The 18,189-nt window shown below is 36.9% G+C and overlaps 1 protein-coding gene across 3 annotated transcripts in view; it reads left to right on the top strand.

Moving 5' to 3' along the window:
- The first annotated feature begins 2,489 nt into the window (after positions 1-2,489).
- The window catches only part of RARB (retinoic acid receptor beta), a 90,881-nt gene continuing 75,181 nt past the window's right edge, over positions 2,490-18,189 (top strand). The window contains exon 1 of one of the 3 annotated variants that reach the window (XM_063303906.1): positions 2,490-3,250. In XM_063303906.1, the coding sequence (XP_063159976.1) occupies positions 3,094-3,250 (157 nt within the window). In that variant the 5' untranslated portion in view covers positions 2,490-3,093. The remainder of the gene's footprint in view (positions 3,251-18,189) is intronic. The other 2 variants (XM_063303907.1, XM_063303908.1) reach the window with 2 other exon arrangements.

Raw genomic sequence — 18,189 nt, forward strand, 5'->3', positions numbered from 1 at the left:
CAAAATCTGGCAGATCTTACAGGCTGCTGTGCAAAACCTAGCCAGGTGCTACGTAATAAATGGCAATTCATCTGTAAGTGGCATTTGGGCATAGGCCAAATCTGATTGATCCAGATAACTGCTGATCAGAGGGAGAGTAAATCTGTTTCAAATGTCTGTATAAAAGGAGCAATGAGATGGACATGTTCCGTGATTTCCACCTATCCAGAATCACAGGGGCAAAGCCTTTCAGTCAATGCTAGGTTCTAAAATATGCCATCCAAAACTGCATCGGGCAAGAGAGAAAGCTTTCCTATGACTGGGTGGTGCTAAGTAAGCTATATTTCAGCATGGAAAAGATTTCTTGAATATCTAAAAATGTATATTTCTTGGATATTAAAATGTATGGTCCATCACAGTGGCACAGACAGCAGCAGCAGTGAATGAAATGCACCATTCTTTGCAGAAGTTTGTTAAAACAGCATAACTTGTTAAGTTATATATATATTTGCATATTGATGGGGAAGTTATATTGAGAAAGCCTGCTAAGACTTTACTGGGATTAATAAAAGGGCAAGTTGTATAGAATCCATATATTAGCATACATCCATACATTATTAAGGCTGGGTGACCTTGGGCTGGTCACTCTCTCTCAGCCCAACCCACCTCACAGGGTTGTTGTTGTGGGGAAAATAGGAGGAGGAAGGAGTATTAGGTATGTTCGCTGCCTTGAGTTATTTATAAAAATAATAAAGGATTAAATAAAATAAAATAAATAATTAATATTCAGATATACTCCTACACTATGGAAAAACAGATCCAAAATTGTAAAAACCCAAATGTTTTCAAGTTTTTTGGAATATTGTTTTTAAAAACATGTTCTAAATGAAGGAAAAGAATGATATTCGAAAACATGTGGCATTGGTACTTGTTCCAAATTTATTGGATCCCTAATTATATCATTCCTATTTGTGGATAGTTCTGCTGCTCTAGAAAAAAATGCTATTCTTTGTGCTGCCAAAGTTGGAGCCTGGGTAGGTGGTCATTATGGGCAGGTTCATGTGGTGCTTAAAACATGGCTGTCCATGCTGTACTTTTTAGCCATAGCAGGAAGAAATATTTTTCAACTAGTATGATTTCTGCCATTTACTGATATTGAAGATGTTGCAAAAGGTCATTTCTTTTCTCCCTCACTTATGCTGCTCTAGAAGTTAGAGCATTTCCACCCATAATGTGTGTGTCAGCAGAGCAAATGCATTGCATGTTTCATGTATTTATTATGGTACTTCTACTACATAGATACCAACTGTGGAAAAATTATTATGCATTCTGCCTACATGAAGTCACTATGTTTTGTAAATGGCAGATGAGGGAAAGTATAAATTGTGAAAATGTTTCACAAGGAATTGCTAGCTAGCACAAAATAACCTTACCTGCAGTTTAGTGTAAATTCATAAAACATGATGGATGGTTGTTTTAAAAGGTTCAAATAAGAAGTCGAGTTTGCAATTGTCTTAGAAGTCTGTGCTTCTGCCTCCGTGTGTACATTTGCATTTTACTTCCTGGTAATTTCAGCAAAGGCTCTGCTAAGTTTTATTTTATTGTGCCTTTGAGTAAGTGTTGACTCCTGGTGAGCCTGGACTAGCCCCTGCAGTTTTCTTGGCAAGGTTTTTCAGAAGTGATTTGCCATTGCCTCCTTCCTAGGGCTCAGAGAGAGTGACTGGCCCAAGGTCACCAATCTGGCTTTGTGCCTAAGGTGGGACTAGAACTCACAGACTCCTGGTTTCTAGCCCTGTTGCCTTAACCACTACATTAAACAGGTTCTCTCTGCCAAGTATACTCTGCAGATCTTTTAATAGAGAGAGCCTGGCAAATAATTGGCAAGTATTTTCATGGAGGAGGTAGGTTGGGTCTTTTGCACCAAGGCAGTAATTTTCACATGGGGAAGAAAGACACCACCGTCAGCATCATCCCACATGTCAACTGGGCAAAGGCATCTTCTTCATTGTGCGCTGCTGGTACAAAAGCAGAGGAACTTGAAGCAGCGAGAACTAAATTCTATTCTAAGCATGAGAATCCCAGTGCTTTGTGAATGCTGTCTCTACTCCATATGATCATTTAACTCTGCTCTGGCCACCTTGTGTTTTCTGTTATCAGCCAGGAAAATGATCTCTACCTTGGCAATGGGTAAATGCACCATGTCATCTAGTTTTCTCCTCTGGACAGTCTAACAGGGGACAGGACTGGGCACAGAACTCAGCATGCCAGACCGTTTCGCTAGAAGAGGCAGCACGGCGCCTTTGTAGGAAAAGAGCTTGGGAAAGGAATCTTTGCAAAAGAGAACTTCGCTACTTAGAATTCTAAGGCATCTCTTACTTCTGTTTTATGTTCTTCCATTTTTAAGGCTTTGCTTTTGTTTTTAAAGTGAAGGTGCTCCAGCGCAGGAGCGAGCTAGCGCGCGGTTGCCTGCAACCCTGCCTCCCCTGCTTTATTCTGCAAGGCTGTTGGGAGTTTTTAAGCTGTGTGAGAATCCTGGGAGTTGGTGATGTCAGACGGGTTGGGTCATTTGAAGGTTAGCAGCTTGGGAAGGGTTCATAGAAAGTTCACTCGCATATATTAAGCAATTCAATCTTTCATTCTGTGTGACACAAGTAGTAGGAAGTGAGCCGTTCGAAGGCAGAAGGATCTATTCAGCAGCAAAGGGGGATCTCGAGCTGCTATCGAAGCCTATTTCGTCGGCAAAACTTCAAGGCTGCACGGGAAAGGAAAAAATATCGCTTCAGAGCAAGGCAAAGTGGCTCGAAGACTTCTCAAAGATTTAGGGGCACAGATTAATCGGAAGTGGAACTTGGAATGCTGCTTCCCCCCCTCCCCCTTTATTCGGCTGGATTGGCTGAACAGCCTGGAAAATGGTAAATGATCATTTGGATCAATTACAGGCTTTTAGCTGTGTTGTCTGTCATAATTCATGATTCTGGTCTGGGAAAAAGACCAACAGCTTACGTGCCAAAAAAGGGGCAGAGTTTGATGGAGTTGGATGTACTTTTATATGTCATTTTCCCCCACACCTAGAGGAAGGCACTTTTGCAGACCTGACCTACTGGAGAGGGAATCATGTTTGACTGCATGGATGTCCTAGCAGTCAGCCCCGGTCAAATGCTGGATTTCTACACAGCAAGTCCATCTTCCTGCATGCTCCAGGAGAAGGCTCTGAAAGCCTGCTTCACTGGATTGGCACAAACAGAGTGGCAGCACCGGCACAGTGCTCAATGTAGGTCCCGCTATTGCTTTGTTCCACTTATTTGCTCTCATTTTTAAAAAATTACTTGCATGCCAAAAACAGGAAGAATATGCTACCCAAAAGAGAACAGGAAAGGTTAGAACAAGGTGCATTTCCCAAAACAGATTTTTGTGCAGGTGTATGTGTATGCATGCACACATGGGCTTTGCAGTTTTAAAAAGGAGCACAAATTTAAGCATGTTGCATCTTCCAATCTTCTTTATCATTTCTATAGTATATTTAAATAGTCTGGTCATTAGGTGAAAGTGCAATCGTGCTTTTTATTAAATGAAATATGCAGAATACATGAAATGGTATTTCCCTATCTGTATGTTTACTTGTTTTTCTTATGCTTTAAAAAAATCAATTTTATATTTTATCCAGGTGCATTTAGCATCTAAAATGATGGGGTGTTTTCCACAGTGGCCTCCGTAGTCAGGGCAGGCAAAATGCAAAGTTAAAGGCTTCAGTAAATGTTTCTCTTTCTCTGCCCAAGGAAAAAGAAAAAGAAAAAAGCAGCAGTATTTCTTTGCACTGACCCTGCTGCCACCTTTCTTTTCTTTTTCTTTTTTTTACTTTGTTGCTCTAAGAAGTCCCTGTTTTTGCTAGAAAACTGTGAACACCCCTTGTGTTTTGCCATCAATTATCTCAGCACTTTCTGGGTCTGTGAAGGGCTCAGTCTGTACATGAAAGGCAACAGTTTTGCTCCTGCAAAATTCTTTTAAAATGCCTATTATATTATCAGGTCCTCACTTAGTGCTAGAGGACATGGGTGTCAAAACAGGGCATGCTTTTACACTGTACTCTAAAGTTTGAGAAAGAACCAGCAATGCCAAAGTTCCAGCACTACTGTGTCTGCTTGTGGGGGGGGGGGGGTAAGACCCTTGAAGGATGCTTCATTGCTTTGACACTGATTTGGATAAATGATGACTATCTATCAAATTGTTTTAACATGCTCTTTGACACTTCAGTGGAGCATTAACTAGAGAGTGTGGTTGATACTGATGTGATTCTTAGGCTTCTCAGTTGCTCCAAAATACAAGAGTTTTTTTTTAAATGCACAATTCGCAAAGAAAGAAAAGTAAATGTGACCTTTTTTTATGTGTAATGTGAGCATTATGATAACAAACACCACAATCAGAAGTACTTTCATTGCAATTAGGTCACTGTTAGTAACCACTAAAGCAAACAGAACTTAGAAAGTCAGTCTCTGGGACCAAATATTGAGAATGTTTTGGGAACAAACTTAAAAACAAGTATAAAATCAACAGGCAATTAAAAGGGTGCAGGTATTTTCCAGGTATTTCCATGCTAGGGAGGGAAGGTATATGGGCTGTATTAATTCAGTATTGCTGACTAAGAAAGAATTTTGTTGAAGTCTGTCAGCACACCTTTGACACTTAATGTTCTTTTTTTAGCAAGAATTTTATAAAGTATTGTTTAGTTATTATTGTAATATAAATGTTTAAATCTTAAGGTGTTGCCTATGGAACACGATCTTTTCCAGCATGAAACTCCTAGTAAAAAACAACATTACAAGACTTATCCAGTAGATTGCTATGAAATGGAACCATGTTTTTTTTATTAAATGTCATACCAATTGCCCCAGAGCAAGTTAAAAACGGGTTACCCTGATCGGTGAGCTGCAAATGCTAAATATGTCATTTGGTCAAGTACAGTACTAAGAAATGTAGGTTGGTTATAGTAGGATGGAAACTAATCAAGGAAATGTTAACTAGTATTCACCAAGGTATGGCAAAATGGCTTCAAAATCTAGGAAATGTTAACTAGAATTCACCAAGGTACGGCAAAATGGCTTCAAAATCTACTGTCACAATTTTGTAACAGCTACAGATAAATGCAAAGCTGGTGAGCTTTAAAATCAGATTGAAATAATTTTTCAATATGCAAATTGTGATTTTTAATTAGTGGTATTATAGTAATTGTAGTATCCTGCATTGTCTTTAACTTTATTCTGATATTTAACCTGTTATCTATAATTATAAAAATATGCTTTCTATAGTACTGAATAACTCCAGTTGCAGATATTTCCTCAGTTCTGTTCTTACAAACTTTGTGGAATTTTGAGTAAAGTATTGAGATAAGAACCACTTGTAAGACATGAAAAAGGACAGTCAAGCATATTTTGGCTGTAAACCTTATTTTGTTGCTATAGTTGATTTATTCCACAATTATAATGCATCAATACTAGAACTTTAACATAATAAGTAGACGATAACAGCAGTTTTGTTGGTTCGGTAATTAGCACAGAAACATGCAGGAAAGTATTGACAGTTCTTTGAGATGCAAACATCCAAATCATTGAAATGTTACACTTAGAGAATACACTACATGTTTTATATTCCCTAAAATCATATGTGTTTAAGGTTTGGGTTACCAGTGTTAAAATCATGTTTATTTTATGTGTGTGTGTACATTTATGTGTGTGTGTGTGTGTGCATGTACGCACATGTACTTACTGTGTATTGTTCCCAAATGTGCTGAAGTGAGAGTCTTGTCTGGAAGAAAACAAAACTACGATTGACTGGAGTTTAAAATATTATCAATAAGTTCTTCTCATTTTAAAATCTTAGAGTCAATATGCCAAAGTGAAATGAATAATCTTTGAGTCAAGAATTCACAGATAACCTATTGTGTTTTTCCTATAGCAAAATACTTAAAGCAGGTATGTGAACGTGTAAAGAGCTTAGATAGAACTTTTGTATATATTTCAGCTCATTGCTGAAGTAGAAACAGATTCACCGCTATCTGATTTTTAAAATGAGGCAAAGTATAAGTGACTGAGAGCTAAATTATTTCTGATTTTTTATGACTCTTTTTGGTGATAAGCTAGCTTTTCAATAGACACTACCTGTTTTTAGAATGCCCATTATGTATTTTGTCATTGTTTTCAGAGACAATAGTGTAATGGTATCAGCATTAATTTTTCTTTAAATAAGATAATGAAGTACATGTGTAATAATACAGTCCTATACATCTCTACTCAGAAGTAAGTCCAGTAAGGTTAAACAGGAAACTGCACAGGATTGCAGGGTAACAACATAATCTTGGTCATTAGAAGTAAGTCTCACTGTGTTCAGTAAGACGTAATCCTTATGTGTGTTTAGGATTACAACTTTGATCTCTTTCCCAGTAGAATGTATGGGACTTAAAAATGTCAGTTTACACAAATTAAGCTTACAAGATAATAGCTTACTGGTCTGCATAAAATCTCTGAAGAAAATCTGCAATTATACATGACATTGCTAAAATATTGACTGTTAATAATGCTTAGGACTGACTGAATTCTTGCAGTCTTTATTCATAAAGTTCAGAAATAACTGTCCTAAGAGAAAACTCAATGTTTGATTATTTTTCATATCTCTAGTCAGGATATAAAAACAAACTTATTTAAGTGTAGGACCTGTCATCTACATTCCTACGTATTGAATTGCAGCAGGTGCTGTTGGAGGGTCTGTGTTTCAGCCAAAGACAAGATTCATTGTTATGTAGGTTGACTTAAAGTTTCTAACAGTTTCCTTGCATGGTTAGTAGGAAGCTCTTATTTGCTGCAAATTGGTGTAAAAGATGCTTGCTCATTTATTATTTAATATGGATCCAAACTAATTTAAGGCACTTGGAAAAACAGTGAAGTCTGACTTTCTTGAATTTCCCTGTGACATGTTTGCTTTCCTTTGAAGGATACAACTTCTGTTTAAAATATATTCTACTTCAAAAACTCCAAGCGCTAAAGTTAATATACCTGAATTTCAAGAGATATGACAGGCTCAGTTTATTGTTTATTCATAAACAGGAGTTCAACTACATTCTTATTGGATGGAGAAAACATAGATTACTTCCATATTTTAGCCCAGTATTATCTGGCAGATCATTATAGTCCAGCTAGTAAGATAAGAGAAAGTCATCTCAGATTGTGATGATAATCCTTACATCATCCAAGCAAGTATATCTTTCCAAAACGGCTCATACACTTATTGTTTTCATGTATTAGTTGTCTCCAACCATCTCCGTTGAAGGCTGTTTGCTTACTCTAATGATGAACTATACCAGAAGTGCAACTTCTGCTTGCTTATGTTTCCTGTGTCACTGTTTTACACAGCTGGCAAGTTTAATTCATACTTATGGCAGCATACTTAATCCCAATGTAAGATGTCTGATGCTTAGCATCACTTTACTTACTGTTTTGCTATAACACTTAACAGAAAACAGAAACTGGTGCCAACTCGGTTAGCAAGGAGATTTTGGGCCAAGGAGTCAGCATTGGTTTGAGTATAATCCTCCTTTGACCCTGCATAATACATTTGAATGCCAGAAGTCCTGAAAATATGCATATAAATATCTATTTCTTCCCTTCCTTTCTGATCAATCTTATTGGAAAGGAAGTCTTAAAATAAAAAGAAAAAAAAGTTGAAAATGTTGCATGGGTCACTCTTCAAAGTGCACAATGAAGAAAATAATATGAGCTGGAAATGATTATGAAAATTAACAATCATTCTAAAAGACTGGGATTGTGTATCATACTACATGTATTAATCAGCTCACCAATTAAAGAATGTCTGGGTCATACCCTAACAGCAGTTTTGTGAATGACCACAATCTGTAGGTAATTATCTCCCACATTTTACTTTTGCCTCTGAGCTCTCCTTACTGTTTACTGTTGTTTCCCTACCCACAAATGTTCTCTCCATGTAATAATCCATGCATTTGAGAAATGGACTGCAGCACCTAATGTGTAGTTTTTAAACGTACCACAAGATACTTGGTTGTTATTGCTAAAGCTTTCCCCTTGGTTGTGCATATATTTGTGGAGCCCAATTTAGTATTCCTAAAGAGCTCTTCTGAGGATGTGGTAGTTAAGTAGATCCACCATCGCATATAATAGTATGGAATGCAATCTTATAGTCTTGGCACTACATTTTATCTTTCCTGTTCTAGTTCCCTGCTGTCACAGACCAAAACCTAACAAATAAAAACCAGTTTCCTGTGTTCATAAGTGCATGCCAGCACTACAACACACATGATATATGTTGTTTCTGTGATTTCCGTGATGCCAGTGGTTTCTACATTCTGTAAAGATGGAATATTTGGTGCTAGGCAGTACATTCACTTAGTTATTGGAGTACAGTTTTGGGTGCATTGACTTCAAATGGTACGTTCATAAATCACAAAACACAAAATCTTTCAAGGGCCCAAATGGACATACTGTAGGTTGTTTCTGAGAAATCAGGATGCATTCATCTAACTGTCGAGAGCACTACTTTTGTGCCCTCGAAACTATTGAAACTACTTAGGTCCTTTGTGCGTTTGTCTACGTCCCTCGTAGAACCTGTTCTGTGTCAGAATTTTTTGTGTAAACAGGAAAAACACCAAAGAGCAGGATATATTCATGCCTGAGGAAAAGAAAATGGGGTCCTGTACCACCACATGAATGACATCAACTGGGCTAGCAGTTGAAACTTATTTTAATATTGGCAATAGAATAGGGTTCTTCAACTGATTTGAGGTCACAGAGTGATTTAAGAGGACGGCACGGTGGCACACACAGCTCTGTTCTCAAAGATCAAGATAAAGGCTTGGGAGTAATGGTGGAAGGACGTCACAAAGCCCCAACATTGACTTTGGAAAGCTCTTTCGTTCAGTTTACCAATAATACCAACCCTGTCAACAGTCAACTAAACATACCACTGACAGGGAGATCAAACCAACCTACTTCATCTACCACAGGTCTGGATATAGTCATTTGCTCTGGGAGGACATGATGCCCCAGATTCAACCCTTTAAAGAAGCAACATGCTCTTTGTACTCAGGCTTCTGCACTTTGTTGCAACATGTTGGACTGTAGAACTGAAGGCAAACTGGGAGGTGCAGCAACATATTTACAACAGGGACACAGATTCATGATGGATATGATGCAAATGTCCAGCAAAGACTAACTAGCCCATTACTGAGGACAGGATGTTTTTCCCAGTGGGTGTGTCCATGATAATCTTGTACTGCTGTCCAACACAAACGTTACAGCAGTGAAATATTTCCAGGAGGAGTCTATTTGACTTACTACGCTGTCACATTTCCTACAGGAAATATGGCTAAGCTAAACTTAAATCTATTTAATTAAAATAAAGTTAGAAATTTAATATAACCCTTCCTTGTAAGTTAGTGTGATTTTATATTAGTCTTTTCCTAATGGGTTTTAAAAGCCATCTTATTACATGGACAATGTATTCAACCTTGCTTTTAAAGCAGACACAAAAAGAAATGATCAATGGATATTCTTTGGATTTACCTGAGCATCCCTTTCCTTTGTTATTATAGTTTGTGTTTTAGAGCTCCTAAAAAGATTTTCCTTTGGACAAATGGATTGTTCTTGCTTACCTATTGTTGGCTGGTAAAAACTGTCAGACATCTCAAATACTGTTGCAGTTTCATATATCCAGTTGCAAGTTACAGTAGAGTCACTATTCTATCTATAGCCAGGGCTGCAACTGGGGGGGCAAGCGGGGCATGAGCCCCGGGTGCTGCAGTGGGGTGGGGGGCACCAGAATGGGTGCGGAATCCATGTTTGCCCTGGTGACACAGACCCTAGTTGCGGGCCTGTCTATAGCACAGTGTATATTTATTGACACTGGCGTTTTTAAAGGAGAACATTCTTTTCAACCTTTCAATGCATTCCTCGCAGAATAATTGTTTTCAGAAGTACAATTACCTCTGAAAAGAAAGACCTAAAAGCTAGTCTTCATGCCCTTAGAATAAAGTATCCATGGGCTTGTTCTCACAGAGATGTGTACAGTTCAAGGCTCACATCTTTCCTGCTGATTTTGAACAGAATACTCTCAATGGTAGTTTTTCTGAAGTTGTTTTATGTTGACTATTTTTTGTAACAAAAATAATGTTTCACAGATGGTTCCATTACATCCATAATTCCTGTGGAATTTGGTTTTGTATGCGTGCAGGACTGCAATCTTAATTTTTTCCCAGAAACACTAATTGAATAGGAATTTAGACGAAGATTTTAAGAACAGTTGCTGGTAGGTAAAAAGGATAGAAATAATCATGTTAACACAAAGTTACCTCAGTGTATACTTCCTGAACCGAAACACAAACCAAAAGTCAGATACCAATATTTGTATTTTCCCCAATTTTACTGAGCAGTTCTCAAACAAAAATGTTTAATTTCTGTATTTTTAGAGGAGAGTATACATAGAAACCTATATTAGTAGGACAGCCTTCCCCAACTTTGATGCCTTCCTGGCTTTTTTTAGCAAAATGCTAAGGAAACCAGACCAGAGGAGCTTAAATAATAGAAACTGAAATTACAGATTTATCCTTTCCCTGTAGTAGGTAGCAGATTACAGCTAATCAAAAGGGTTTCAAACAAAGGTTTCTTCATCATTGGATAGGGCACCCATACATTGTTCCTACATAGGGAAAAAGACTCTTTCTGGAGATAGTAACAAAATGTTCCACTTTGTACACAGGTAACCAGTTATAGTTGTAGTTTTAGGAGAAGGAAGGCACTTAAAATTCTGAAGTATATATAAGATACAGCATAGTCTCCTATTTCAGCATCAGTTCTATTTTTTTTCAAAGAGGGCTGTCATTGTCCTCACCTGCTCTGATTTCGGTTGCTGTTATACAAACAACCATTGGTTGGCTTTTAAATCTTTCACTCAGTTAGCCCATCTCAAAAATCATGCTGATTTGTGCTGCAACTTATAGTGGTTTTTTGTTCTCATCAACTTCTATAAGGTGAGGTTTGAAGTACTTTGTTTTATTTAACAGTGGTGTATTACACTTGTGGCTCATATGAGCATTCATAATGATTTTTCCATTCAGAATAGTACTTGAGAATTCCATTCTTAATTGAAGGCGTGTGGCATACTTGCACTAGAGACACATGGAATTTCTAGTCCTTTATCACTGGTAGAATATGTTCATGGATATTTAAGCTTTTGGTGTTACGAAGGCATAAGCTGTTTGTCCAACTTGGCCAGGTGGGTCTACTCTGATTGATAGCAATTTCTCAGGTTCTTACTGATTTTCCTGATACCTGTTTGCTGAATGGAGATACTGCTGATTAGATTTAGGACCCCTACATTCATGCTGTATTATGGAGTTGTATGCAGGCACTCAGCATTCCTCATATAATCTGGTATTCCCCAACCCAGTGTCTTCCAAATTCTCAAGCCCTGCAATCTGTCACACAAGTTCTTTGGCTAATGAGAATTCTAGGAATTATCTCTTGGAAGATAATTTTGGAAGATCACCTTATTGCAAAACTGATGTGGCAGTTAAATTCTCTTGATACTGGTAAACAGGCATTCATATCTGGTTTTGATTTATTTTCAAAGAGATCTTTGATTTATGTGAAGAAAACCTCAATCCATTTGAATGGTATTTGGGTTGACAATGTAATCTTGTAAAATAATAATCCTTAGTGTTTGACTGAGAATTTTGAATTTGTTATGCTTACTCAATATTCCATTTGTTCAAACAACATCCATTTACATCGTTCTGTGCATACATCCATTCAGACCACTGAGTGGGCAAGCCTTTCTCATTTTTGCAGTGTCTATTTGTGAATGATATGATCTGCAACTTGCAACTGAGTTTCATTATAAAATGCAGTTGTTTTCTAGGTGCAATTAATGTTGAATGCAGGGATTATATTCTGATAGTCCTTAGCTTTTATAAAGTGGTGGTGTATGAGATGGGTGGCAGACAAATTTAATAAGTAAGTAAGTACTGTTGCTCCTCTGTGAACATTTTCTGTAAGTTTCTGTTAACTTTCTCCATAAAGAGTTATTTTTTTAAAAACTGTGAAATAAATAGAATGATTTTTTTTATTTGCGTGTGTGTGTGTGTGTGTTTGAGTGTATCCCTGGGATTGCCACACATGTTTAATACACTTACTCAATTAACTTATTTTCTAGGATCATAAAATATATTGAAACATAAATTTATTCAAATTGAACTTTGGCAGTCATTATGTATTCAACTGTTGAGGCTAAGTATGTTCCATAAACTCAACCTGAGTGCCAATTTATTTTCTATCATAAGAGAATATGATGTAGAAAGTTGTAGGATAATTAGGTTGCACATTTTGTGAGTACTTTCAGCTCAAGTACAAAATGAAGCCAGAGCTGTGCAGCCTTTCAGCATTTCCCAGCCACATTGACAGAGGCCAAGGGTGAGGCTTTGTCCTGAGATACACTTTCTTTCAAATGCTCTGACATTAATCCAATATCATGTAATTTCTATCCTGCTATAAGCCAACAGTAACTCAGTAAGCTTCTAGGTGTGCTGCCTATCTGGACTGCAAAAAGGATAAGGCATTTCAAGGACCTGTCGGGCTATACAATAATACGTTTCCTGGTCGCCTGCCATCGACTTAGGAGAGTTTTAATAAGTTGTGCAGGTCTGTCTTAATCTATATAAAATGTATCTGAATTGCTTCAGAGTTGGTTTATAGTGGCTGAACCAGTTGCCAGATTCCAAATTACAAGTCTGAGTTACTGCCAAATACATATGGGGCAATTTATGTAAGTGCTGGAGAAATTAAGCTTAAATACATCCTAAATTTGAGCCATCTTTCTTCCAAACTATAGATTATATTTTCTTGAAATATTAAAGAGTTTGGCAACTAAATTAGCTTTGTTTTTTCATTAAAGTCATAACTGTAAAGTAATGTTTTTCTTTGTGCCATTTCAGCTTCAAAAGATTTTTGAGGCTTGATCTGTTGTTAAGCTTGAGGATATAATTAGCTAAAATGGAGATAAAGACAAGTGAAATTTAGCTCCTGGTGTTCAATTCAGTGCTGTGTTCCTAGATATTACTGAAGAGGAGAATTCTTGAAAGCAAACATAATTATTTCATGATGATCCTCAAAATGTCTTTATTGGCCTTAATGAGAAGCTATGGCATATGGAATTATACATTTTAATCAGTTTTTCCTTTCACTGCATCAGAAAAATAACAAATAATAGATGAAAAAGAAGACCTTATGAGTGGTTGGCTTCACAGATAGTTTTGATTATGCAAACCTTGTCACAATATTTTGCATGTTAATTATCTAGGATTATTATTGCAGCAAATCTACTGCAACACTATGGTTTTCATGCATTATCTTAAATTCACAGTGATATAAGCCTAAGCCGTGGAAGCTGAAAAATTCCATCTTCCTCCTTTCTGATTTCTTTCAGTATGTCTATGTGTGTGATATCAGACAAGCTTTGCTAATCAATTAGTATAAGTTTGCTTTCTGAGGAAGCTTTTCTCCCGCCACTCTTTAGAGTATCAGGCAAATTTCCATTTGCTTTGAAAAGGAGAAAAAATCAGGCATCCCTTGAAGTGAATTTCTTGTTATTTCTGGCCTAGAAGAAATTGTGCATGTCTGTGTGTGTATGTAGTAGAAGGGTGATTTTTACTTGCTGGAAGTACTGACGGAGGAAAAGACTCTGTAGCTATGGATACCAGGACTAGCTGTCAGAACATGGGGCCAGCACAAGAGCAAAAGACTGGTTATAAAAGCAGAGTAGCCTATGAGCAAAGTTGTTTCTGTTTGCACCAGCACAGGAATCAAAACCTAGATTTGTATTATTTAATTAACACTGTTGAAGTTAATTAAACTTAAAAGCATTTAACTTCAGTTTGGAATTAAAGCTACCTGAGAATAAATGCACAGAAGAGCAGGGGACAAGTTTGCATGGATGAAAGAGTGCTTTTTTTTTAAGAAAGTTGACTTCTGAAATTTCTTTTGAGAGCCATCTTAATTCTTTCCCAATCTTGGGATGTCTTTCTCAAAACTCTCAGGCCACACGCCCTTTATTCATAGCCTCTGGGAATTCTGGAAGTTGTAGTTTTTCTGATTGTGATGGTGTTGATTATTGTTATTTAAATTACTATGTGATTCAGAAAAACAATTGCATTTTAGAATATTTATTTCCTTCCCCCCCCACACACACACACATATTACTTTTAACAAATATTTTCTCTTTATTATAAACCAGTATTTTTTACAGAAATTGATTTGTCCAGAAATGTGGAACCTAACCAGCACTATTGTGTTCATATCTTCAGTTGTAATTCTTCGTTGTATTTCTGCCAAAACAAAAACCAAACCCAAAACATAACTTCCATTCTTCATTTCTTTAAATGTGCCCAACACTAATGATTATTGATTTTCAATCTCGCTACAATTACAAGTAAGTGTGATGAGTGGCAGATAAAAAGTAATAATCCATGGAATTCTGTTTCATGTTTGTCTGTAGTTCTTTGCATGATCAATATTAACTGCCCCATTGGAACTAACTGCTGTATCAAATAACAGTAAATCAAAGGAATGTGCTTACAGATTATTTATTGAAAGGTTTAATTGTTCACTGGGTCCAGCTTATCTGAGGAAACAATAGAATGTAATTGTTCGACAAACCAATTTGTAAGTACTGAACTGTCATGCATGCCTCCAGCTCACATATTTTATATGCAGAGGATTACAGGTAAATACCTCAATATTAAGAAAACAAAACAAAAAGACGAATGTGTCCTTGGAGCCCTGCAGCAGCCACCTATCAGTATGTACAATATTAAACTAAATGGTCTCTCTTGTAGTAAGATAATTTTATATGACACAACTGTTTAATGCAGCAGCAAGAAACCATTCTGCAGGAGAATAGTGGTTGGTCAGCATCATGAACAAAGATGGGTTGGAATTGTTTTCTGTTTGGGGAGAGTTGTTTGTTTGTTTGTTTTAAATAATGTTAAGTGTAATCTAGTACTTAGACCACAGTTACAATATTTCTTAAACCCTAATGAGAAGAAAGAGTGTAGCTGGTTTTTGGTCAGAGGAACTTTGAGGACCACAAAGAATGAGAATTAGGCTCCAAGTTCTCCACCCCTGGTTCAGCGGGATTGAGTGTTGCACCACATAATTACAATATTGTATAGAATTGTTCTTATGCATCAAAGGAAGCCAGTAATATTCTAGTCGAGTTTCTGTTATTGTTGCTGTTATATACTTGGTTTCTTAATAGATTATTGAGGATGTTTAATATGGCTTTAGTAGGCAAGTTCTCAAGCTATGTGTACTGTAAATGAAACGGCTTTATTCTGGCACAGACATTGTTCCATACTGTCCAACACTGTATATCTTAGATTTCCCCTGTATGGTACCATCAGAATGGGTTGGGTGTACAGACCCCCAAATGCCAAACATTCCTAAAGTTGAATGCCCAACTTGAGGCCCCTCAGCCATATATGCCTTTGGAAGGGGCCCTCAGAGACTTCCAAAAGTTATTTTAATTTGTAATGTGACAGTAGGGGAAAGTATTAAATATCTGACTAGAGACTAAGCAGATTGATAGTATTTAATTTTGTTTATACATAACAATAAGTAAAATTAAATCAAAGTTAGTTTTTGCCTTAGCATAACAGATAAATAATTGTAGTGTTATCACATAACTAAAAGCCAAGCACGGTTGCAGCCTGGAAGAAATTGTACACAGCAGACATAAATGTTGCTCTATTATGCTATTTTATTATTTTCACTAGAGAGCTCATAGATTTGAATGTGGGGCATTCTGAGTTACATTTGAAAGCATTCAGTAAGAGAAACTCAGTGAAAATTATGGGAACTTTTAATTCAGAAAATCATGTCATTGAGCCTCAGAACTAATGAAGTCTTGTAGGGAAATACTGCAAATAACTTGATTTTGCTGTATTGTACAATCCTATACAAATTGCCAGTTCCTAAAAAGAGATAATGGACAATTAGTTCATTGCTGTTTCTATTTCAGTTTGAGGTAATTTTATTTTTACCTACAGAGGAAACATAACTCCTGAAAAAAAAATAGCTAAGCAAGTTTTTTCTGAGCAATGTATTCTAAGTTGTAATGTATTTTACTTTGTAACTAAAATACTATTAGCCAGAGAATAACAGCTGCAGGGTTGAAGCTTCCATAAAGCAGAACTTAGAGGTGGTGGTGACAGTAGCAGTGATAGTAACAGTAACAGTAACAGTAGTAGTAGTAGTAGTAATAATAGCAGCAGCAGTAGTTTAGGCAACTATGGAGAAAAGAACATAATTAAAAAGCATGCTAACTCTAATTGCCAAATGTAGCATATCATTCATTGTAATGAGTACACTCAGTTACATGTTTTAATCTAAGGAGAAAGATACAAGCTGCATCTCTTATAGAATAATTCAGGCATAACTCACTTAAATAACTCCACTGGATTTCCTAATGACCCTTTCCAACAGATATGCAAAGGAAGGTATATAAATCAATTAACAATACACACCAGTACATCTGGGATCCCAATTAATTGGGACAATCTGCAATTTTCAGAGAATATGATTCTAACTTGGAAATATTTCTAGTCATTAAGTCGGTGCATTAATTTCAGGATTTAACTGTGCTGGGGAGTTTTAAGTTTCTTTAATTATGGCATCATGAAATTAAGAAATAAAATGCCACATGAAATATCACTTAACAGGTCAGTTTTATTACATGTGATTAGAACACTGGTGTTTTAGTCTGTCCACATGCTATTGGACAACTGTGTAATAAATTAAAGGTATTAAACCTCGCATATTTTCTCTGGCTCTCAGCCAGGATGCAAAAAGGGATAAATAACCTTACAGAAAGTATTCCTATGAAAGAATGTAAAACACACTATTGTGATGTGATAGGAATAAAACCTAATCAAAAATTATATACAATACTTGTTTGAAAATGAGTATCATCTCTACATTCATTATATTGCTCTTTGGAGCAACATGCCAAAAGTAAAGAAAAGGAATCTATGAATCCTATAATGGAAAAGTCACTTCAGGCTGGTGTAAATAGTTGAGGGTCCATTTCTCAAGGAATTTGGGGATTATCTTTGGTAATCAATATAGAGAACACCTGAGGCTTGGCAGTATGAGGTCCCATGTTGTCCCTTGCCCTTTAAGTCAAAATGGGTAGGTACATGTCTTTCAAAACAAGGAAAGAGAAAAAATAACCATCACTTGGGAGTCAGTGGAAATAGGACCTTGGAAACCAGTCTCTCCCAGAGTTTGCATATTTTATTTTCAGACCTAGAACTCAATTGATAAAAATACATTAACTGAGACACTAGCAACAATGACTGACACCAGAAATCATTAAAAGCTACTGTACAAGATTGTAGTAAGATGTCATTTTCCTTCGTAATAGTTTTCCTTCTGGAAAATTACTCTCCTGTGTACCCTGTGGTGTTTTTCTTCCCAGTGAATTGTTCTATTAATGCATGCCCTATAGTCATTCTGCTTGAATTAACAATGGCCCAGAACATGGTGCTGCTTGAGAGCTAACCTGAGAGAGAGAGGGCAGGCACTCATTCATTCAAGATGCTGATTTCTCTACAGTACATGGAGTCTGGGACACCAGTGCATTCTGTCTCATCTGTAATAACATGCCAGCCATCTCCTGGGAACAGTAGACTAGTATAAACCTGCTCCAGTTTTCTGTCCTATGCGGTAGATTTCTAGTCCAGCTGAATCTTTTTTCTGGTATCTAATTAAAAATGTGGATAGATTATAGAGAAGGGAGAATTGAAATTACTTATTTTTAATGCAGAAAAAGTGACAGGGGATTTTCTACTGTCAAAATGCCTCATGTGCTCAGTGTCCTGTAGGCTGTTGGCTCAGAAGCCTTTTCTCATACAAGGCTCCCTAGAATGATCATGTCACCACCATCACCACCCTTCCTTCAAGTTTCTTTCCTACAGCAACCTATCTGACAGGTAGGTTGAGCTGAGAGAATGACTCACTCAATGTGACCCAGAAAGTTTCCAAAGCTTAGGGTGGATTTGTACCTAGTTCTAGTCCAGCATCTTAACCACTACCCTCACTGGCTCCCGAAGTCTCTTTATTCTTTCATAGTTTGTGT

The sequence above is a fragment of the Candoia aspera genome, chromosome 4 (genome assembly GCF_035149785.1).
Source record: "Candoia aspera isolate rCanAsp1 chromosome 4, rCanAsp1.hap2, whole genome shotgun sequence".
In the NCBI taxonomy this organism is placed as follows: domain Eukaryota; kingdom Metazoa; phylum Chordata; class Lepidosauria; order Squamata; family Boidae; genus Candoia; species Candoia aspera.